The sequence below is a fragment of the Oxyura jamaicensis genome, chromosome 6, assembly GCF_011077185.1.
Source record: "Oxyura jamaicensis isolate SHBP4307 breed ruddy duck chromosome 6, BPBGC_Ojam_1.0, whole genome shotgun sequence".
Classification (NCBI taxonomy): domain Eukaryota; kingdom Metazoa; phylum Chordata; class Aves; order Anseriformes; family Anatidae; genus Oxyura; species Oxyura jamaicensis.
Window position 1 is genome coordinate 8,918,426 of NC_048898.1, and position 24,141 is coordinate 8,942,566.

The following is a 24,141-nucleotide window of genomic DNA, read 5'->3' on the forward strand; positions in this document are numbered from 1 at the left end:
AGCATGTCTATTTGATGTTGTTTGCTTGCTTGGTTTTAAACTATTCACTAAATTTTGGACTGTCTGTGCTGTATTCCCAATGTTCTTCAGGAATAACTGTAGAAATAAGGAGCAGTTTCAACAATGTTTTTGAATATCATTGATATTTTCTTAATGTTAGGATAAATTAGAGAAACATTTGGACAACGTTACTTTACTATTAAATTTTACAATGTAGTTGAAATACAGCACAGACCTACAAGGAAAAAGACTAGGCTGTTTCTAAAATCCTTGCTTACCAATAGGTGTTACAGGGTGTACCTTACTTTGATAGATCTTTACTAGTGTTCATGGTATGTACAGGCAGAAATGTTGAATTTGAGTGAATGCCAGAAGTTTGCAAAACAGCGTGTGACTGCCTATGGACCACAGAGAACAGAAAGGTGAAATTGTCCTGGCTTATGGGTTTTGAGCAGCTACATTTAAAAAAAAAAATGTTAAGTATAATTTTTCTTATTTTTTTTTTCCTTGGCGGTGAGGATATTTGCCATAAGGAGGGTGCTGTTTTTATTCAGAATCATAGAATGCCTGGGGTTGGTAGGGACCTTAAAGCTCACCTTCTTCCAGCCCCCTGCTATGGGCAGGGACACCTCCCACCAGACCACGTTGCTCAAAGCCCCATCCAGCCTGGCCTTAAACAGTTACAGGGATATGGAATCTACAGCTTCTCTGGGCAGGCTGTGCCAGTGCCTCATCACCCTCTGAATAAAGAATCTTTTTTCCAATGTCTAATCTAAATCTTTCCTATTTTAGTTTAAAGCCATTACCCCTTGTCCTATCGCTTCACTCCCTGACAAAGCATCCCTCCCCAGCTTTGCAGTAGGCCCCCTTTAGGTACTGGAAGGGTGCTAGAAGGTCTCTGCATTCTTCTGTTCTCTAGACTGAACATCCCCATCTCTCTCAGCTTGTCTTCATAGGAGAGGTGCTCCAGCTCTCTGACCCTCCTCATTGCCCTCCTCTGGAGTCACTCCAAAGGATCCACGTTCATATGTTCGAGGCCCCAGAGCTGACTGCAGTACTCTAGGTGCTCGTGAGAAAGGGGGAAAGCGAAATGAGTTGTGATGTAAATGAAGAAAGTCCCACAAAGCACTTTTCCTAATTAGGTATAATTCTCATGGTGGAAGGATTTGGGAATGTGTGTCCTGTAACGTCTGGAGTCCAAACCATTAGGTTATCACTTGAAAGGAAATCCATTGCTGCTTATAAGCAACTTATCAAAGCCAAACACTTCCAGAAAAGAAGCTTGAAGACAAATCTAGAGTAGTGCTATGTTTAAACACATGCAGTAGGATTGAATACATCACAGATGAAGCAATAGTGAATTGATCCATTGCATCTATGGAAAAGATATCAGTAAAACAAAATGTCACTGTTCAAGTTTTAAATAGTAGGAATCCACCCATTGTTGTCCCAGGTGGACTCCGTTTTACCACAGAGCCCTGCAGCAACTCAAACCATACTTTCTCCCCTTTCTCCATTTCTGCCATAGCAAAAGTAGTCATAGTATTTCCAGTTGGTGTTTTCCTTTGACTACTTGAGAGAGTTCTTTTGTACCCACGGCTAAAAGAGAGTTGTCCTAGTGCCGGTCCTGAACTAAACTCCACAGAGATGACAAAGAAGTAGACACCTTTGTGTGGTGCTTTAAAGTAGCCGTGTTCCGGGAAATAGCTCTGTCCGTAATTGAGGTATGTTTCATTAAATCTCAGAGTTCTTTCTTTATCCTTTCGGTCTGAGAATCCTACATGGAATGCCACGGTTGAGTCTGAAGAAGAGAGAAGAACAGAGTTTTAGCAATGAGAGAAATGATTTTTTAGCAATGAGCATTCTCTCCCCAGCTATTACTTATTATTTTATCTGTACAGGAGCCCAAGCCATGAAACAGAGCTTTTTTCATCAATAATTCTAGATCTAGTCTTTTAGAAACATTGTCTGTGATCCAAAACACATTCACTCTTTCTAAACATAGCAGTGGTACTTGTTCTTGCAGCTATTATAAGATTAACATTATAAAAAGTGAGAGGTCAGGAAGACGTAAAACTAGACCAGTTCACATCATTGAAAAACAAAACAAAACAAACAAAAAAAAAAAAACCTGAAAATATCTGAAAAGCTTTTGGACATGTTTGGACATGAAAGCTCTTCTTTAAGTCATGCCTGAGACTATTAGCAGAAGTAGAGAGCTTGTAAAGACATGCACCTGTGAGGCACTTAGTTAACCTGAGCCTGCGCTGATGCCTGCTTTCAAATCACACATACTGTGGGGCTGAAAATGCCCAGAATAGGCATACTAGCCCTGGCAAAAAAACTTGCTTTGGGTGGGGGAGGGAGCGCATGCATTATATGCACACAGGGCTATGAAATGCGGTGGTTTACTCTACGCTGAAAGTTAACGGGTTGCTTCCAGGCTTGCTCTGAGACTGGGGGCTTTCCTTCCTATGAGAAAATACTGCACTGCAGCCCTCCAGGAGCCTGCCCACCTCAGCTGCCAGGACAGGGGTACAAAAGGTGGGAGCATTCCCATTGCTTCAGCCTCATGGTTGTTATATAAATGGAAACAGTTTAGTAATTATTTGTTCCCAACACTATTTTTATTAAAAAGAAATGCTAAGTACAATTGAACTTCTAGGACTGAAAATTTGGTTGGGAGATCTGTCTGCATGTATTTTCAGGAGTAGTTTGTAGGTTGCAGTCTGTTTTCCACTCGTGTGTTTTCAAATTTGTGGAAAGTCCTCTTGCAATCATCTTTTTTGGAGAAGCAATCAAGCACAAAGGAAAATTCCTTAACCAAAGAAAAGCCTCTTTCGTTGAGATCCTGTGACATGAGTAGGCCCTTATTTTTCTATTAAAAGAATGTTCCCTTTTTCTTTTCAAGTAATTATCATTAAATTAGGGTTCTCAGTAGAAAGATAAACATGTTTTAGAAAATACTTCTGTTTTGCTGGCACATGAGACATCTTATTCTTGGGAAAGAAGTGAAGTCAATAGAAGCTTAACTACAGTTAAAAAAAATAATTCAGAAATAGCTGAGGAAAAAAGCATAGATTGATATAGCCGAAGAAACAACTAGTTGTAGTGACTTAGGCAGATGTCACAGCAAAAACAAGCCTCAGTGATGTCTCCGTTAAAGTTACTGTTACATCTTCATGTCAGTGTTCTGTTGTATGGGTGGATACAGTGGTTAGATCAGTATCCTTGGAAAAACATGAGGCTGAGACCACCCAGGAGAGGAAAAAAAAAAAAAGCACTCTTTCTGCTGTCCTAAAAATAGTTTGAAATACATTCTCTGCTTATTCAGTCTTAACTAGGGTTTTCCAGCAGAGTTGCCTGACATGGGTGATTTTTGCTCTGTCCATAGCAAGGGCTACAATCATAAAAGCCAATGCTAAAAGTCTGGCAGTTACTTTGGGTACTTGTGACTGTGTGTTTGTAGGGAAAGGGAACTGGCCAATCAGTCCAGTATAAGCTGAAAAACTTGTCTCTGAGGCTTAGCACTGAGAGAGAGTTTCTCTTGTCAGTCCTCCCTGTTCTACTTGCACAAGTTATAGTGAATTTAATGCATCTGTCCAGATGAGCTAGGATTTATTGCTTTGCATACATTCCTTCCAGGCTCAAGTAACAGAGGAAGAAGCAAAAATAGGAAGCCCAGTACTCCCTATCAGCTTTGAAAGAGAAAACTGTTACTGCATCAACATGAGCATTTACAGACAGCATTTGTGTTCTAAATACCTGAAGTTGAATTAATACAAGGCCAATTCTCTAGCAACTATAATTAGTGTCATTTTATCGGCTTTGAACAGAGTGCACCAGTGCATCGACTTGGTTCTCACTCAAAGTGTTGAGGTGGAGGGGCAGGATGTAAATTGTGTCAGAATGTCTCCGTCAACATCCCACAGATATCTGGCAGGTCACAATTCATGTGTTTTGAGGGGGAGGAGGAAGACCTGTAGCAGGGCCCAGAGAGAAGCTAGACCTGCACATGAGCAAGTAAAACAAAAGAACCTACCTTTTTCCAGAAGTTCTGTCTGCACTGTATTTCTTCCGCTTACTATCTGTGTATTTTCTCTGTGCTTCTCGGGCTTCTTTTTGTCTCTTTGCTTGTCTTGACCTTTCTGTTGCCTTCTCACTTTTCTGGTCAGCATTGACTGAATCTTTGCAACATCCAGACTTATATTGGAGGCAACTAATTCTTCATTGCTTCCAAATAGCTTTTTGAAAATCAGCAGATGCTCCTCCAGCTTCTCTTTGATGGTTGCTAAATCACCTGAGAGAACTTCGACAGAAACGCTCAGTGGCTCCACTACATTTGTTATTGTATGATTGCAGCAGATATTCATGTCATTTCTGGCTTCATGCCTCTTGATTGCCAGGCTCAGATGTTTGATGTCATTCTTCAGAGTGATGATGTCATTATATGTTGAGCTATCCAAGGAGTCATCTTTGGAAGCCTCATAATTAGGTTCCATATGCTCTACATTGCTGCGCTGACTAACATCATCCAGTGCAGAGGGTGTTTGAGTTTCCTGTCTGGAATGCTTTGAAGATACACGAGCATCATGAGTACTCCGTTGACTTCTCTCCAAGAGATGAAATCTCTTTACAAGAGATTCTAAGGTCATATTTTGTTCTTGGAATTTATCTGAGATCTCTCTGAGAGATTCTTGCAGCTGAACCACTGATGTTACTTGGGTAGTAGGATCTTCTTCAAACAAGAATTCCATAAACTCTTCTCCCAGTAAAGCCTCCAGTGCTACTTTGTGCCGCATGGCATCTTCTAAAAGAGAACCAAAAGAACTGTTGAGATACTTAATGTGTCTATGAATTTCTTCATCTTTCTTCTTCAAGAGGCCTATGTCTTCTGACAAAGATGTAACTTGTGACTGAAGCTGTCTGTTTTCTTCTTGACGGAGGTTAAGGGACTGATGGATAGATGGAAAAGTTAAGGAGAGTTCTTCAATTTCATTCCTCAAGAGGTCTTTGAAAACAGATTCTAACTGCTTCATATCCTTTAAGTTTGATTGCGTACCTTCAAGGGAATAAGTGATATTCTTTAAATCTTCCTCGAATATATCGGTGTCAGAAGGTATCTTCTGGCAATTACATTCCTCCATGTACCTCAACAGATCAGAATAGTTTTCCCGAAGATTTGAGAGAGTATAGTTCAGCTCTGATATCTGCCTTTCCACTGCCGCTTTGTTTTCTTCAATAAGAAGTGATTTCTCCATTAAAGTTATTGTAAGATCTTCCGGCCTATACTTCGAGATATTTTTTTTTAACTCCTTAAACCATCTCTCTAAAACTGCTATGTTCTGAAAGGCCACGTCTGACTCCATGTAAAGTTCTTTAAGCTGCTTTCCATGCCCTGACAGCATGTCATTTATTTGTCTGATGGCTAACTGGGTGGTTTCATCTTTGGGACCATGATGTGAGGAGAGTTCTGTTAAATTTTTTCTCAAAGTCTCAAATTTATTTTCAAGTTTGTTTTGCTCGTGTTTCATGTTTGTTAAGCTGTTGTTCAAAGCTAAGAAATGCGACTGCTGCATCTTATGATACTTCTTGAGCTTTGTGTCAGTATCTGCCTTGATCATGGTGAGGTTGTAGTGAATACTAGCCTGCTGCATTTGCAATAGATTTTCTATATCCCTTTTCATGTGATCAGCTTTCACCACATTTTCCTGGACTTTAGATTCAAACTTAGTTCCTAGCTCCTGGAATTCCCTCCTAGGTACAGTGCTCTCTTGAAATCTTTCTATGCTTTTCTTGTTGACTTCCACATCATGAGACAGGTTTCTCACTATGTTGGAGAGGTTCTGTAAGCTTCTGTTGAAGCTTGCCCACATTTGGTTAAAATGTTTCCTAAGAAAATTCTCCACATGGGGAAACAAAACTTGCTGCAGAAGCCTTTCCTGTAAATCTGTTAAAAGAGAAAGATTAAAAAAAATAAATTTAAATTTTGCTTAAATAAAGCATCTTCATCTGGCCAGGATAACTCGAGTATGTATTTTTCTACAGTAACTGCCATCTTAATCCCCAAAATCTGAGCACATGCAAAAATTTTTTTACAATTGCAAAAAGAACCCACTTTTAAATCCAAGTTAACGCAAAGCATGTTCTATCTTTTTAAGTCTGCAGACAGTAACTTAGATATGTATTGTCTGCCCCATTTAAGTCAGAAAAATACTGCATTTTTAAACCCTTAGAGAACAGTTTTGTTAGTGGCCATAACTTTTCCCATTTTCACAACAGTTCTTATCTGGTGTGCTTATTTGACTTTCTCATCCTGTTCTTTTTCTGATGCTTTCTACAATATACTTCACAAAGTTACGCAGCATCTTAGTGTCTGAATATTCCAGGCCAGGACTCAATAACTTGAAAATTCTGTGAGGTATCTGTACTAGGTGTGCATTATACTAAGGCTTGATTTTTAACTTTAGGGTTAAAACTGAGTGACTTGAAGTTCAGTGAAGACAACAGTCTCTACATTAGAAAATGTTTCTGTAAGCTAGTGGCTCGCATTAGTAAGTCAAACTCAGTATGTTTTTTGTGTTTTTTTTTTTTTTCCACTGCAATATACAGTAGGAATAATGTTTCAGATAAAGGAGCAAATATTTCTATTACATACACCAGTCTGAGATTCAACACATCATAATATCTAGCTTGAGTATGAAAAAAGAACAAAAAACAAACCTAACACTGCATCCCCACAGAAAAGAAGCAGCCAGAGAAGGAGAATAGTAAGCTAACAAATTAGTACAAGCAACCTCTTTATTATGTGATTAAGGCAGATTCTGAAATTTCAGAAAAGTACAAAGCGATCTGCCTTTCATCTCATCTCCCATTTCAAGTTTTGCTCGGATTTGGTTTGTTAATTTGTACTGGAATTTCACCCACTTTCTGCTCTCTTTGGAAGCTACCTGCAGACCAAGGGATATCAATGTATTCATGTTTCCAGGTTTTCCTTCTGATCTGCATGGTTTTTTAGGGCCTGCTGGCAGGCTGATAATTCGTCAGACCTCTCACCTGCATTGCTCTGGTTCACTTCTAACACCATGCTTGTACCGTTGTTTTCAAATATTCTCTGTAAATCACCTAAGTTGCTGACTGCTTGATGAATATCACTTTGAAGATCATCCAGTAATGCCTCCTGATTTTGAATGACTTCCAACAGTTCTCTTGATTCCACTGATGTTGACACTAATCACAAGATTCAAAAAGAAAGTGTCATGCAATGGAGCACAGCACGTATTCCTACAAGATCTGCAAGTTCTGAGAACACCACTGTACTCCCTGCTCTGGAAATCTTGCACTGACATTTAGGGGTTTGTTGATTTATAGCAGCTTAACTCAGTTTCTTTGCAAAGGTTTTCTTTCTTTCTTTTTTCTCCCCCAACAGTGATGGAAATGTAATATGTATTTAAATATTAACAGAAGACCTTCAGCCATGTTTGCCATCACGGCAGTGAAATATTCATGTAAAACCTCCCCATGCCATAAAAATACTCTGGAATAATGACTGCTTTCAATCCAATTGAATGAAAGGACTGCAAAGTTTAACAAACCAGAATAAAAGGACAGGATGAAAGAAAAATAAAGGTGTTTCAAGAAGGATTCAGAAGCATAGTGTTTAAGTGTCACAGTTGACTCTTGCTGAGTGGCCCTTTAAGTGATGTTACTCTAAATAAAGACCTGCTAATTTGAGCTGTATAATTCAAAGTGTATGCAGAAACTGGTATACCCTAACTGCGCCATCCTCAGGACCTCTTGCCCTCCAGGGTTACCTTTGACTTTTCAATCTAATGTTTTATAAGCTTGAGTCCACTAGAGCAACTGCTTGCTTATTCACTCAGTGCTGAGAGCATAATGTGAAGAAGACTCTCAGGGCTGTAATGCTACCCTAAACCCAGTTGCTTGAAGTTATTTAATAGCGCTACAGGCCCCACCTTTTCCCAGAGGGTAAGAAAAGGTCATTCTTGAATATTAGACTGGCAGGGTAGAGTGCCTGAGGTATGGTTCTGTGGTATCTCATAACAATATTCTCAAAGCTACTGGGTAGCTGCTCTGAAGTGGCGTTTTGAATAGATTTTTTTTTTTCTGGTAAATCTTCTGAGCATGGTGTGCCTTCCTGTGAATCCACTGAGCAGGACAAGGAGTTAAACATCTGTACCAATGAAAGGTTTAACACTAGCAGGAGGTAGTGTTAAGGTTTAACACGCCAGCACTCACTAGGTGTCGATGATGACCAGCCAGCATACAATTTTTCAACTTTAGGCTGTTTTGTCAAGAGCATTCATGCAATGTTATAGCAAAAGCCCTCATTAGTGCCAATAAATGAAATCTCATCATGTAAAAGCGTTCCCAAATAATGCTTTCACTATAGATAGCATTTATAGCTTATCATGTTAAAATAGCAGATAAAAATGTGTCTTTTGGGGCAGTGACTGAGAGGTAAGAGAATGGCAAGTAAAGTAAGTTCAAGAACGTACTGTGGTTTGAGAACTCCTCTTCCCATCCTTCAGTTTCATTTCCTGGCACTGGAATGAAATTGGGATCTGCAATTGACATGTGATACATCTGTGAAAACATTTCAGATACAGAAACCACTACAGTTCAGCAAGGCAAGACAGGGCAATTTCATGTGTAATGTGACAGATGTGGAGACAGGCTTCTGCACTGCAGGTTTCCTAGGGCAAGCAACGTCATGTTAGGAGAACCTCGCTTGTGGCACTGCACTGACATGCAGCACTGTGTAAATGCTAATGCTGTGTGGTAGGGGGGTGTTTTTTAAATTCATGCTGTGTTGCTGATAAGAAATGAGTCTGTTACAAATAGATGCTGGTTTTCTGGAGAGCCCTATCAAGAGCTCTGCAGATTCCACTGTGCTACTTCAGTTCTGAACGTTCTGGTGGTGTGGCACCAGCTAGAGCAGGTGATGTTATACAGATGAGATAAGGAAGCAGCTGGTTTTGGTCAGTGTGTGTAACAGAGGAGGGGCTGAACAAGATGCACTGCATTTGGTAACATCTTTCTAACATTACAAATGAAAGCCAGGCATATGCATCACCTTAGATAAATCTTCATAAATCTATGAAGAAAAGCTATCTGCAGAGAAAAGCTAAACCCACAGAGATGTGAACAGAAACTCCAATTTTATCAGTGGAGTCTGTTTGGGTAGGTGAATTGGACAAAGATTTTCACCTTTATGTTTGACTTTTTTGTTTTGATTGCCTTAATTACTGTGGAATTACCTTTTTTCAATTTTTATTCTTCCACTTTCAAATGAAGTATTATCTGCTAGATCTTGCCAGTTTCATGAAGCAGTCCAGTCTTAAAACCACACCGTCCTTCTTTCTCTCTTACTTAGCAGCTGCAGGCATCGTTACGTAGTGCTAGGAGCTGTGGTAGTTCAGGGCTTGTCTGAAACTGGATACAAGGCCATTTCCCTACCATATGACTTCTTCTTGTAAACTAACTTTCAGACATGTCACAAGCTTGTGTTGCTGCCTGATTTCATCAGTTTATACCTGGAATTAGATGTTCCTAGGTGGAGCTGTTCATCTGGCAGCCCCCCTCCAGCCCTGGCTAAATGAATACCTCTCTCCATCTGTGAAGATTAGAGAAAAGTATCTGATGCTATTAGCCTTATTTGCAGCTAATTACACCTACTGCTTGCCCCAAATGACTGATGCCTTGAAGCACAGCAGACCAAAGAATACAAGGCATCAATTCTCAAACAGGAAAAACAAATAGGCAAAGTGCTATTTCTTGCCACGGTGAATATCATTTAGTCTGAATTCTCATGCTTGCTCTCTGGCTTTCCTTACCACGTTGTTCACAGTCCTTGCCAATAAATCCAGGGCAGCACTTCCACTGCAAAGATTTCAAAACCTTCTGTTTGACTTGATAGATGGGCTTCAGGGCTGTCCTGTACCTAAGGAATAAGGGTCCAGGCGTTAGAGTCCAAGCTGCTGTCAGCTGGTGGAAATTCACTGACTAACTGTAGTCTGGTGCCAAGTGTGTCCTAGATGACTAATACAGAAAGTGCTTAAAAAGTTTGTCATAAATTCTAACGTTATTGCTCAGTAAAACGTTTAAGCAGTAATTGACAGGGTTTTTTTTCCCTGCATAAGATTGCTTTTCAAGACTGCTGCTTCCAACAGGAGGTGTATTGAGATTCATACATGCTGGCCGAATATAAATACTATTCAGTTAGCAGGGCTGCAGTGGTCTACTTCACACCCCTGCTGTTGTCCAGCAGAGACTTTTTCCAAAATATTGGCACTAGTATGACAGGAGTCTTAGAGAGAGATGTCACAGCTGGCAAGTTTCTGTAACTATCAGAAATGCAACTTGAATATTTATTGTTTTAGTCCTTTGCAATTGAGCTTGGACTGAGCTTTAACATTTGCCACGTGCTGATGAGTTGTAGAGAAAGTTCTGCTTTTAAGCAAGCATTACAGAACGGCACTGGCACCAAGAAAGATAAATTTGTTAAAACTGCCACTAGAAGTGATCGTAAAACTTTTTGTTTCAGAGAAAAATGAATTGTATTAACAAATAGCAACAGCACTTTTATTTCACAAATCAATGAACGACATAAATGTGAAAATATTTATTAAATGGGTATTAAATATTTTTTCATTTAAGGAGTGAGTTTTGAATCAATGTCTTACAGCTATAAAAATGCATCGAGTATGATGCCCTCAGGGACATTGCTGGCTTCCACCAGTGCCCTTTGGGCAGCCAGTCCTGAAAGAAGAGTGAGCACTTGGGCAATTGCTTTGCACTTTTGAAAATATTATTTAGATACTTCACAGAAGATACTGTTGCCTCCAGTGGCTTTGTATGGGATACTTACATGATCTTCTGGCAGTCTGGAGCTCCATTTGGACAGGGCTGCTGGGAGTTGACGATGTATTTCTCTTTCATGCAGGCTTCTATGTATGTTACTAGGCGGGACTGCATGAAGGAACACCAGTTCCTGGTTGGGGGAGAAAAAGTCAGGACAAGAATTTGAAAAAGGTCTTTTAAAGTCTATTTGTAACAGTGTGAAATGCAGAGGGACCACTTTTTTTTTTTTTTCTTCAGCTGGAGAGATTTTCCTCATCATGATGGAAATGGAAAATGCTTGCTAGCTTCTCCCTCAACTCCCAGTTCCTTTGTTTTCATTCGGGATGCTTATCAGAGTTTGTTTCGGAAGGGTTGATTGTCTGAACTTTGATGCATTAGTTCCATTTCCAGGCCTTTCATTTAGCAGGAGGCACTTCCAACCCACGATAACCTGCAGGTTAATGTCACTTTAAACATCAAATTGCCTGGGTTGGCGTGTTGCCAGTTCAGATGCTTCATGTCTGACTCATCGTGTCCGGGCTGACTGCTTCTGGAAACTTAATCCTACAGAAATTCCATTAATAATCGGTGTCTTCCGAAGTGTTGCTGCTTCAAGACAATCTAGTAACTGATCAAATTTTATTAATTAGGCTAACTTTGAAATAACCTCTTCCCATGTCCTGCAGAAAAACAATATTGGCGAAATTAGGGTTGTTTTCTTGGCTTTTATGCTTTTATCAAGGATAACTGAATTTCACTAGTCCGGTAATGACCTCAGGCAGTTTTCCCAGTCAGAACTATATAGACATCTATCAGTTTCAGAGTGTAGATGAGCATCTTTATTTTCAAGAGTTAGAAGTCAAGATGAAGTGTAATGTTGGTTGAAATTTGATGGTTAAAAACCAAGTTCAGAAATGACAGGAAGTGAGGAGTAATAACTGTAGTGGGAAATGGAAAAAAATACGATGAATAGCATCTGATTAATTTGTAATTGCAGTTATTGTTGGAAGTCTGTGCATGTATTGGACGCCTTATTTCAGATGACGTGTTTACACAAGTTCACCAGTTAAACACCAAGGCACCCTGGTGTGCTCCGTGGGTAGCAATGCGTAGAAAGGGGCCGTGGCAGCTTTGTTGGGACCAAGAAGCTGTACAGAGACCAGGTGTCCCTGCTGCCTCACTGTTTATCTCTGGTTATAAAACCTTCAGAGAGAATCACTGAACCAGCAGCTGCATCTTACACACTACCCGCCTTAAGGACAGGCGTGGGCCTCGTGTCCCACAGGGGTTTCCAGTGGTGTGGCTCCATGTCCTGCCCGCTGCAGGGGAGCACAGGGACCCCTGGAGCTGTATGTACAGGGCCATTAGGAATCGCAGTGTAACATTCAGCAGCATATTAATGTTAAATTGCGCTAATTCTCTTCCTTTGGGAAGGGGTGAGCTTGAGCAGTGTGGGGAAATAAATAAGTAAATAAAAACATATAGCACCATCACTGCTACAGATAGTTCAGCTTAACTTTCCAGAGCCTCTCAATAGAGGCAGGTGGAAACAGGCAGTGGGGCTGGGCAGCCTGTTGCCACAGAAAGCTGACCAGATTATTGTGGGGCACCAGCTCTGCCAGCTCAGCCTCTGCCTGAGGCCGTGCAACCACGGCGTTGCACAGGCTGTGCGGCCTGGGCATGGGGTTGCCTGCAGGAGCGCAGCCCCTCGAGCCCAGCTCCCCCTCTGCAGCAGGACCTGCAGTCCCTCGGGGCTGCCGGGAGTCTGAACTGAGATACCCAGCCAGCTCCACTGTTAATATCCCAGAAGGAAAGTCTGGCATGAGATTGGCTGCAAAAGGTGTCTGAGGTCTTCATCACTCCTTACAGTAAGGTACCTGCAGAAGAAACACCCTTATAATGGCCATGAAATTAGCTGTTCTGGTTGAAGACCACTTAAATCTGAAAAACTGAGCTACTCTGCTGTTGGATGCCCAAGTGGCAGGTGTATCAGTGATGGCAAGATTTGTTCATTATGGTTGTCTTTTTTGTTTTGTTGTTTTTTGTAACCTTGTTTTTCCTGCTGCTACTGCTGGCAATCTCATAGAAATTGGTTTCTGGAAAGTTTGAATGCACAGGACTAAATCTGGTGAGTAAGCAGGTGCTATATTCACATTATGATTTTTTTCCTTTGTCTGCCATCTCTAGCGGTCTGCTGTTCTACCTCTCCCTGCCTGCAAGCATCCCCAGTAGTTATAGCCATTGCTGTGAACTTACAGCTTGCCGATGTCAGTAAGTGTACTGTATCTGCTTAGATGAAGCCTGAAGGGAAATTACGAATTATATTATATGCCATTGTGCATGTTATTAAACTATTTTCCCATAAGAAATCATCTCTAGATTCTCAAAATAAAAGTAGATTCAGGCCTTTTATAATACTGGTCATATCCCTTGGGATATTTTGAAAGATTGGGAGGTTTTTGTACTCCATGGGTTTGTGTTTAAATGGAGCAGAGCATTGTGTGGGGGAGAGCTGTGCCTGATAAACAACAACTGAACTTTAGGCAGTATATTTTTAAATGGGAACACAGGAACCAAATCTCTGATAATCAGCATATATGGAAAAAGTCTGCCTCTCTGACTGAGTTGCAGAAACAATGGGGAACCAGGTCGAGCACGAAAGCAGAAGCTGTGGTCACAGCAGCTGAGGGAGCAGCATGGCAGCCTGGAGAAGAGGAGGAAGCTGGAAGCATGGAGAGGGAAAGCAGACAGCCTGGGCCAGGTGGGCATGTTCTCGCCCAGGCCTCCTCTGCTCCCTGGCTTCTCGAGGGGCAACGTGACTGAGATATCAGTGAGCACCCTGCAGACAAAACTGTTCCTTTCTCAGAGGCAGGTGTGAAAGCTGAGCATGGAAGCGGCGTGCTGCAGCTTTCCTTCCGATTCCAAGCCGAAAGAGGTGTTTTGGTGAGCTGTAGTTTTAAGTGAATGGCTGGATGAGTTTTTGTGTCTATTTTCAGTGGGAGCCGTGCCCCTAGGTACTTCTGCTCCCTAGGACTGAACCAGAGGTCAAATCCTCAAGTTTTTATTAAATTATTATTACTCTTGAATATTCCAGTGCTCTGCTTGTGTGACCAGGCAGCACAGTTAACATCAGGGGGCCAATGTACATGCTCTGACTGTCACTTGGCTCCAAGGTATGTGCAAGTCCAGCAGGCTTTAAAAGGTTACATTGCTTTTCAGTGGCAGCATACAGTTAAGGAGACCTGATTTGTGTTTGTATTTATGCAGTCCTCTGTCACGTGCCTGGCAAGCCATTGTTGGGAGTGGCTTTTCCAGCTCAGATCCCCTCTGCTCTGTTTTCTCTGGGGAAATAACTTGATCTGGCCATGCTGCTAGACCAAGCTGGTGCTGGGGCCAGGTGCAGTACCTCGGACCTGCCTGGTGGTATACCTGCCAGATCCCGGCAGGACCTGCATTCAACATGGAAACATCCCTTTCAGATAGGATTCTTTTGCTTTCATGTTTTGCTTTTTCTTGATGAAAACAATGCACGCCCCATGAATCATCATCTGTGCTGATTTGCTTTTCCCACCATACACAGCTCCCAAACAAGTCCTTTGAGTCATATAAGCCGTACGAATCTAAACCAAATATTTACATGCATGAGCACATGTGTGAGCAAGAATGAGTTTTGCTATGTTGCTCATATAAATGCACAAACACATTTAATAGAAAATATTAGGATTCTCTGTGAAGCCCACTGATGTGCTGCAGGCATCTTGTGTGTTTACTTCTAGTTTCACACTGACAGAAAGGCATTGTGTGCTAGCAGAAATTGAATCAATGGCTGATCCCAACCTGATGCTTGCTTTGGACACTTACACATTATGCAGGGCAAGTGGTATGAATGACAGGGAATTTGACAGACTTTCAGTAAAAACTGCTTTTAATGATGGTTGTGTTTCTGTATTTCTGTTTTTCATTTTTATCTTCTCACTAGTTCTCCTTTACTTGCTTTTAAAAGCTTATTTGTGGAGCTGAGTAGCTGTATAATATCATGTTTGGTTTTTAATCACAAAAACTTCTGGTGGATTTGAGTTTGAAGTTTACAAACATTTATTCTTCCATCAAGTAAGTACATGAAGCATATTTTTTCCCATCTGTAATGAGCTGCAATATAGATATGTGTGCCAAAAGGTGAAATTTCTATTGCAGTATTTTTGCACATCTTGTCAAAAGCTTCCTTTAAGGGAACTTTGCTATCTCTTACTAAAAATACTTCTTGACTCTATTAAACTTGAGGGAAATGTGTCATTCTTTATTGTTAAGTGGAACAATTTAAAGACTTGAAAAGGCTTGATTTAAAGTTCAGTGAGGCGAGCGGGAATTTTGCTGCTGACACCAGTGGGCCATGAAGTCTCAAAGAACTGCCCTTTCACACATAGGACTTTCTTTATTCGGCTTGTTTCTGGGACACAGAAGCTTTGTGTTCTGCTTCTGCAGTTTTTCCTCTTTGTAATTGTGTAGCTTCACTTGCTGAATATATAACCAACTTAACACCCTCTGCTTTTGTTCCCTTTAATAGGGTTTCCCTTTGATTTAAGCCTCTGCTACCAAGGAGAGGGGAGTAGAATGAAGCTGCTGGGTGAGGAGAGCAGAAAAGCTTTCTCCCCAGGGTGGAGATTGGTAAAGTTTATAACAGAACTGCAAGCTGGAGCAACACCTAAGTGAACCCTAGCAAACCAGGGCTACATATGCTTCATTTGTTCAGTTGCTTTTCCTGTTTTACAGTCCAAGTAAATCGATCTTCTTTAAAACCCGGAAAAAGTATCTGAATAGTTTTCATTACTAGACTAGGTGGTTTTTAAGTCTTTCTTCTAATCTCCTTATTGAATAGAGTCTTAACATGCATGTGTCTACTTCTGCCTTATTTTGGGTCAAGTGTATTGTTTTCTCTGAGGTTAAATACATTTGGCTACAAGACGACCTATATTTAAATAAGATTCAGCAGATTTAGGTTATCTTAAGCTCCTTTTATTTGAATCTTTGAAATCTTAAAACTAAAAATTGAATTTAGAATGATTTTTTTTTCTTGTATTGGATACTACCCCTCCTTTTACTGAAACATAGCAAAATGCAGGCAGTTCAGTCTTCGATTTTAGGATTTGGTCAGACATCCTGCTGTTGTGACAAACAGAACTCCTCCTCAAAAACTAGAAAATAAAGCAAGGTGGCCAGTCTGCTATCAGTAACATCATGCTAAAATTAATACAAGGTTGGCTCTTTTTTCATACAGCACTATACTGCCAATAGCAGCATGATGTTGGATGTGAATAATGCCCTCCTAGCTCAGCTAGGTACTTTAGATGTTTTATTTTTCTTGTTCTCATGATTGGCACTGCAATGTGTCATTTTAGACATTTGCTAGGTCAGTGGAATTTTTGCCTCAGAGGCTTCAGGACTTCAGGACATTGTTTTTCCATAAGTTTTATTATTCCTTTGTCTGTACTCGTACAATTGAGTTGTCCTTCACATCAGTTTCCTCATGTTTCTATCTCAAGGAAGCCAGTTTCTATAATTACTTTGAAAACTCCTGCCCAGCCATTTGTGTCTATCACTGACAGAGTGCAAAACTTTTCAGGCCTCTGGCACTTTCATTTGCTGTACAGTGCAAAGATACGCAATTATTGCTGCTAAAATGTGCTACTAGATGATGATAGAGGACTGCTCTGTTCAAATATCTAGTGATTTTCCACTACATTGTGTGAACTCCTGACTTTTATCAGTTGAAGTAGAAAAAAAGATTGAGGCTTTAGCTGCAGAACAACCTGTGTGCTGTTTTCCTTGCAGTGCAAAATTCTCACCAACAAGAAAAAGCATTCAATAAATAGAAATTGAGTATTGCATTTAATTTAGTGTAAGCCAGGGCCACATGTGTCAGTTTTGAGGAAGACGTATCTTTTTATTCATTGTGGAATGCCAAAGGGATTAAGAACTTGAAAAAGGTGCTGGCTCTCAGAGGGAACAAGGTGTGCCCCTGCTTTTAATTAGCAGCTGGCATGGGATTACTGCTCGCTTGTCAGCACATCAGTGAATTCTCCTGCTCCGAGCAGACAGCAGTGTGTATTACAGTCAGGCAGCATAAGCTACTGCATCTCCTGCTTCTCTGTCTTTCCTTGCTAATGGGTAGAGCTCCCTCTTGGGCAGGAATCTGGGATCTTCCTGTACCTCATCCCGTGGACTACCCCGATTTCCTCTAGGGTTAATTAAGGTAGACTGATTTATTAGCAGTTTACCTAAAGCTAGGCTGAAAGAGTGGCAGCGGTAATGCCAAGTGTTTGAATTTCCCTGCGGTGCTGCAAGAATTCCAGTGCCCAAAGCTGGTTAAATGACACTTTTATTCCAGCAGTAGTGCCTGTTAGTATGTTGTTGTCACTTGACCTGCAGAATGTCCTAAAAACTTAGTGCAATTAAGGCTTTCTGAGTAAATCCTATCCTCAGCTTGGAGCCTCGCTCTGCTTTCAAGAGAAAGCAGATTTGGCTGCAACTGCTTTTGAGACAAGCCCAACTGCTGTACAAGCTACTTCAGAGAAATAAATGCAAGAGTTTTTTTTCTTCACAAAACGTCCACAGCCATTACCTCATATATATTATCCTCGCAACAATACAAGTTCTGTGGCCCGCTCTGAGGACAGCCTACACTGGGATTTCATCTTTCTGCAGATGAAAGTTCACCGCTAATATAGCACTCTCACTCTTGCCTTGAATTAGTGTCACAGCCAGTGGCCACCTCCCAGCATGTCTCTGCTGGTGCCAGGGAGTCAAAATGCAGAGGAAGGCAAGCTTTCCAAACTGCATGTGCTCAGGGTGTAGACAGCATGCACCAAGGTTTGTCCTGGTTGTCTTTTGTCTGGCCTTGGCAAAAGCCTCGGTTTGTTCAGGGCTGGCCACTGGCAACTTGTTTGAGGGGTATTGACCTCAGAAGTAGGGTGGCATGGGATCCACCTGCTGGTAGTGTCGATGGGGAGTCTGTCACTATACTAATAAGACCCCTTGCTGTCTGCTGAAAGAAGGAATTGCTCGAGCTTGCACTAATGAGCTGTGTAACAAAGGAAATAAGACAATCCTTTGGACACAGGGTTTGGTAACTACTGTATCACGTGCAGTGAAGCTGCGTTTCTTCAGGAACTGGTCATTCGCATCAAGTACACTAGTGGGGAGCCATTCCACATGCGGCTCGGGAGTCGGAGTCAAATGGCAAGTGGTGTTCTTGGCCAGCAGTGATGGTCTGAGGCAGAAGCTTTATCAGAGAATTTCCAAAAGTCCTGAAAGGAGCCAAGTGCCTAATTTTGATAGGAAATCCATTGCTTCTGTTAATGAAGTTGGCACTGCACAAGCTATTGTTGAGCACTCAATGGCCATTCAGCTAGTGTGCAGGATGTCAGGGGCTGAGGATCATTTAGCTGCATTTCATCCAAGACCTGTTTTATTTTAAGCTTATGTTCTATTCCACTTTGGTGGGAAATTTCAGTATCCCATAAGCTTCCTAAGAAAGTCCCTGTCTAATCTGGAAGAAATAGATGAGTCAGTATGAAACTGGTCTTAATGAAATCAATGGATGTTTTCCTGTAAAAGCAGACAAAGAAAACAAGCTATTAAGATTGAGCATTGTTCTGACTTTCCCTAGAATAAGAGAGATTTTGGTTTTCTCTGCTTCTTTGCACTTCAGAGGATAGTTGTTCCGTATTTTGACACCCTGGCTAATCATGAGAAGACGCCTGCTTTGTGGCTGTCTCAGTGCAGAGCTGAAGGAAGAGGCGTGTGTTTCAATGAGATAACAATGCTCCTGGCTGACATCAGGAAGCTGCACTCTAATCAAGGGGTGACTTGACAGAATTGCATATACAGACCTTGACATATGTTAATGCAGTCACGGATTTACTTATTCTGCAGATTTCTGCCTTTTCTATTTATAATTCAGGTTTTGTTTTTTTTTGTAAATATTTTAGTTGTAAGAAAAATTGCAACAGATGGGAGACTGAGCATGTGTTTGTGAAATAAAGGGAAAGGAAAACTAAACGACCTGCCCAACTTGGAGATACAGTAAATCCAGGGCAGGGGCTACTTTGCAGTGACTACACTTTAGGAAAGAGAGGGAAGTTCTGTGATACTCGGTTATAGACAAGGAATCCAGCTTTAGTTCCCTTGCTCATTCGCATCTCCTCACCACAGTCCATTTCTCCCGTACTGCGTGAGCCATCCATCTGGGACCCGCTCTGTCAGTATGGTTACTGAGGGGGAAGGTTAAAAAAAGCTTCTGCTTTTTCATAAGTTTATTTTTAACCTGGAACACTTAAGTGGTCTCATTTACAGTGTTACTTGACAGACAGATCAGACCACCTGAGGACACAGAGGACTTTAGGCTGTGCTGTCCAAGCTAGCATGTGATGGAATTACACCTTTTAGATGCTTCATTTATGTTTTCTAAATGAAATATGAACAGTAAGTGCATGAAATCTGAGTTGTCAACCTGACTGTTCTTGGGGCTGCAGGCACATGGATTGGATTAAAGCCAGCCAGCTGTAATTCTTCTCAATGCTGAGAAAATGTAAGAGCCTTCCGCTACAGTGCTTTGGTAATGGTGCTGTGCTGCATTGTTTGGTTCAAGAAACAACCTGTTTGTAGGAAGGGGAAACAAACCCTTCTGAATGTAATTACAGTAAAGTTCCTTCCATGGATCTTAGACAAGTAGAGGTGGGTTGATGGCAAGGGTACAGATAAAATGGTGTGTTCTTCCCTGGGCCAGGGAACTTGTTTCAAAGGCTGGTTCATCACATTCATCAGCTCAGGCTCTGGCTACCTGTCATCAGCTATCTGATTGAAGTGGCTCTGAAGAGACAAAGATCTCCAAGGTGGTTTGTCAGTTTATGATGAGCTTTCACAAGCTATCAGGTGTCATTTACATAGCAATTTTCAGGATAACAACTGTGATGTATTATCTCCTTCACGTATTATGCCTTTCAGTATGACTTGATCAGACAGTAGTTAATTGGTTACACCTAGTGGTAAGTATTACAGTAGGTGATGAACTAAGGCAAACATGTAAGCTCTTATTTCATATTTTCTGGATCACTTTTAAAACATCCACATGTCCCAAGCATCTTTTCAAGGCTCAGTTTAGCTGTCCATACCCACACACAGGAAAGCCACTGGAAACGACGAAGCATTCCTATAAAGTTCAGCATTAAGCATCTGTTTCACATGGGAAATGAGGAGTGCACATGTATTATGGGTATTATGCATTGAGTATTTATGAAATCCAGAACTGGTTTTTATTGTTCTTACTCTTCATCTTCCGTAGCTAAAACAGATGCTAATATGCTCCATATCTCTCCATATAGTTGTGCTTTCACTCCCCTTTTTAGTTCTGATGGAAGTGATGGATCCATTTATCTCTTCCATAAGGAAGTAAGTAATGTCAAACTGATCAGCTCATATGAGGCACAGCTGCTGGGAAAAATGAGAGAAAAAAGAAAAAGATGGTTTCCTGCGGAAAACTGTCTGGTTTTGATTTTGTAAATAACACATACAAATACTTGCCCACTTTGAACATGCAAAGCTTCTCTGGTGCACTCAGATACAAGCAACAGCTGAGATACTAAACTCTTACCTAGTTCTTCCTGTAAAGAACAGTCAAAACAAAAAGATTATTGTTCTCACATTTCTCATTAAAAAGTCACCTGAAGCCAGTGACTTTTAACCAATTTTCTTATTTTAAAGCCCTTATTAATGTTATTCTGAGAAGAATTCATTAGTGAAGTAACATACCCAAGCATTTGAATGAGATCCAATGAGTCATTTCACCTTACATGCTGAAACAGAAAAGGGGGATTCTCTCTAATTACTGTGGACACATTAGTCATTATGATCTCCAATTATTCAAATAGCCACAATAAGAGAAATCATACTCTAAAACTTATTTTAAAAAGATGTGAGGATATTTTGTTAAAACCACTATTTTTAATACACTGGGGAAATAGCAAGAGTTTGGGCAAAAAACATAATGTTTTTGAGAAAGACTAGATGTCACAGGCAAAGTTACCATAGACTGTTGGTTTGTTTCCCCCACCCCAGACTGTTCCATGGAGTGTGTTTATCTCCCTGTGTCTCTTAGTTCCTCATTAACTCCTGGTGCTTTTTTCCTAGTTCTCTCTTGCTTCTCAATGGTTTTTCCAGGACGCATGTCCATATTTGCAGGGAGGAAATACCAAACTCGTGATAACTTATTGTGTATGCGTAGCAGGCCACTCCGGCCACGACTACCTGATATGGACTTGAGGGTTTCAGGAGCCTGAAGGTACATTGTTTCAGCCATTTGCAGTGACTTGAAGATTTTGGAGCACAGGTGCAAGGAGAGCAGTGCCATCCCTTATTATCGGCACTCTTTCCGCTCAGTTTTGGCCACAGTTCCTCTCAAAGTCTTGCATTTCTTTACTTGTGTACTATAAATGTGATTTCTTCAGCAAAAGAACAAATACCTTAAAGCTACTGCCAGATTAGATTTTGATTGCCTGTAGTCATCAACATTACTTTATAATTGAGGGAACATTGTGATTTGACTCATTATGCAACTATCTCCATAAAAGGAGGAAGTATTTCTCTTCTTGGGAGGAAATTAGGATGAGTAATAGCTTGTGCTGAACAGCATTACACAAGTTGCTGCTGAGCAGAGTCGCATAGCAAAGGAAGAAATCCCTATTAGGATATTATATTGCAGAGTCTTGTTGATCTATGCATGCACCTTTTTTTACACCTTTGAGTTTTTGTAGTATTTCTAGTTTTTAGAATGCCCTCAACACTTCAACCATTAATCAAATGACTGCCACCTTGCAGCACAGCATGCGCAGAAGGCCAGGGCACTCGTTCTGCTTTGCTTTCCTTGCTCTGACAGGGCATTAGTCAGGAGTTAGTGAATTAACAGTATGTGTCTTCATTGAACACTACCCATCAGAAAACTGCAAGTTAACACTTGCAGGATTTTGAAAATGACTTCATGTTAATGGTTTGAGCTACAGATTTGTGGGAGGATGGAGTATGAAGGGAAACACCATGCAGGATGGGGGCCTTAATTTTACATGTAGATATGATTTAGCAACAAGATTGCATACTTTCATTTTCACAAAAGGGAAACATGGCACAAACAAGGTTTTAAAGTCTCTTTCCAGCTCCCTTTTTTCCTTGCCTCAAGAGCATTTGAAGAAAAATATCAGAGCATCCTGAAGCAGTGAGCTGTGAACAGCACTCTCTGTGCTGCTCTTTCAGCTCTCCCAAGCAGGGCTCTGCAGTAGCCTTCCATCAGTGCTATAAAAGATTCATACACTGTCCTGCTTGGTTTTCATCTATTTTAAACATTCAGAGACCTACTTATATGCTCTGTAAAACTCAAAAATCACAGCATTTGGACTTTCTAGTGAAGTACATGCTTTTTCTGCTCAGGCTGGCTATACATCCACTAAAGATGCCCATGATGCCCATGAGAATCATTTCACTGTTGTTAAAATATGGGGGGGGGGGGGTTCGTTTGTTTGTTTGTTTGTTTTGCAGGAGAATGGATGCTTGAATCTGTAGTTTTCATGCTTATTTGTTATTCCCTTTATATTTACACCTCACTATTTTTACTTTTCTACCATCCAGCCATTCTTTTTCCCACCTTTCTCTTTCCCAAGGCCCAAGTCTGCAGCTGGTATGTTCTGGTGATGGGCAAAAGTTGCCACAATCAGCAAAAATCCATATTGGGGTGCAAAGAGAAAAAGGCAGTAAATGAAGTTTGTCTGGTTCTGCTTTGCCAGAAACAGTGGTGGGTTTTTGTTGTTGTTTTGATTTGTTTGTTTTTGTCATGCTACAAGAAAGCCGCAAAGCCCTGACCCTATGGCTTTGCTATGCCAGGTGTGTCCAAGCATCTCAGTCCATTCAGCTGTCTTGGAGTAGAAGAAAGAATCAGTCCCTTCTATGGTTTCATCCTCCACAAGCAATTAAATTTTATCTTTCTGTAGATAAAACATTTAAACCCCTCCTGTTTGGATATAGATTGCCCCCTAAAATCTAGTGTGTTATAAAGAGAAACTTTTACCAAAAAACATCCTTCATCAACAGGATATCTTTATTGAACATGGTTCCACTGTTACTACGTGTAAAACATGCGTATTTGGGTACTTACCCATTTTGGGATTGTGGGATTGCAGCTTCAAAATCCTCTCTTTCTTCCTGATGTGAGGAGATGATGCTTGAAGGGTAGTCTCGTGCATCCTCCCTGCGCCCTTCTGCCTCCCAGTAACCTTCTTCCTCACGTGAGAGAGGACTTCTCTGAGGGTATGCAGAGGTCTCGTAATTTGGTGGCTTTGAGCTGTGCATGGGACCCTCGTGATGCCCACGATGGTCAGAGTGCCTGACCAACTCTGCCAGTCCTACTGCATGATAGATGAGCAAAAGCTTCAGTAACATTGTGGGCTTTTTTCCTACCTGGTTACACCTGTCTCTTGTTCTCGTCTCTGAAGCGCAGCCTGAATTAGTTCTGGAATGCCCAGGCAATATTCTTTAACTGAAAAGTTGGAAGAAGGAAGGAAAAAAAAAAGATTTGTAACAAAGAGCGGAAAAAGCTTTCGACCCTCCCAGCTACTGTGGAAATGTCCATGGCCATTGAACAATGTGAGCCTGGTTCCTGTGTGGGGCTCAAATGCCTCTGACAGAGGAAAGAAAAAAAAAAAAAAAAAAAAAAGGTGGTAGGAATATAACTTATTCAAGGAACTTCTGAGTTTGGCTGCCTTCTAAACTTATCTGTGAACAGGAACTCAGCTTTTATCAACTGCCTTCTCCCTCAGGCACAGGAAAAGGATGTTAGCTTTAAAGGAAAGGAAGAGAAAAGAAAGGAAAGAAAATATTGAGTGGTGTAACAGGCTCTTGTTACTGTGCCAGAAAATATCTGCTTACTCTAATATCTGCATTTTTTTTTCCCAAATGTAAAGGCTGAAATACCATGTCTTTAGCAACAGCATGCTTACAGTATGTACAAAAAACTGGGGCCATTAAGGTGTGTGGAGTAAATGCACAGGGAGATGTCATCTCTAGGTCTTAAGCTTCATTTTTTCCTTTGTGCATTTTTAATATTACAAAAAAGCATGTTCCAAGAGCTCCTCTAAAGAGCTACATCTGTCACCTCATTGTAATAGTAATACTTTTAAAAAGGCTGAGGAGGATTGATACAGTTTTTTGACTGGTTTTGCTTCACTTTGTGCTGCTGCT

General features: G+C 40.9%; 1 protein-coding gene across 2 annotated transcripts; it reads right to left on the minus strand.

The window, feature by feature from the left end:
• Positions 1–1,134: 1,134 nt before the first annotated feature.
• MMRN2 (multimerin 2) lies at positions 1,135–23,653 on the minus strand. Of its 2 annotated transcripts, XM_035330809.1 has the most exons (7): positions 23,060–23,652; positions 10,892–11,014; positions 9,858–9,964; positions 8,520–8,585; positions 7,057–7,230; positions 4,043–5,950; positions 1,135–1,801 (listed from the first exon to the last, which is right to left on the minus strand). In XM_035330809.1, exons 1-7 carry the CDS (start codon positions 23,341–23,343, stop codon positions 1,413–1,415), a joined length of 3,051 nt encoding a protein of 1,016 aa, XP_035186700.1. In that variant the 5' UTR covers positions 23,344–23,652; the 3' UTR covers positions 1,135–1,412. The 2 variants fall into 2 exon arrangements, with proteins under 2 accessions (XP_035186700.1, XP_035186701.1); XM_035330810.1 differs by lacking the exon at positions 7,057–7,230 and having other exon boundaries at positions 23,060–23,653.
• Between the last annotated feature and the right edge of the window lie 488 nt (positions 23,654–24,141).

What these genes read in the sequence shown, in the direction of transcription:
- MMRN2 (XM_035330809.1), bottom strand. Translation starts at nt 23,343, where the DNA reads ATGTTACTGAAGCTTTTGCTCATCTATCATGCAGTAGGACTGGCAGAG. An exon ending in CCAGACTGCCAGAAGATCAT is followed by an intron (nt 9,965 to 10,891) that starts GTAAGTATCCCA and finishes CTTATTCCTTAG; the next exon opens with GTACAGGACAGCCCTGAAGC. An exon ending in AGTGAACCAGAGCAATGCAG is followed by an intron (nt 5,951 to 7,056) that starts GTGAGAGGTCTG and finishes CTCTTTTAACAG; the next exon opens with ATTTACAGGAAAGGCTTCTG.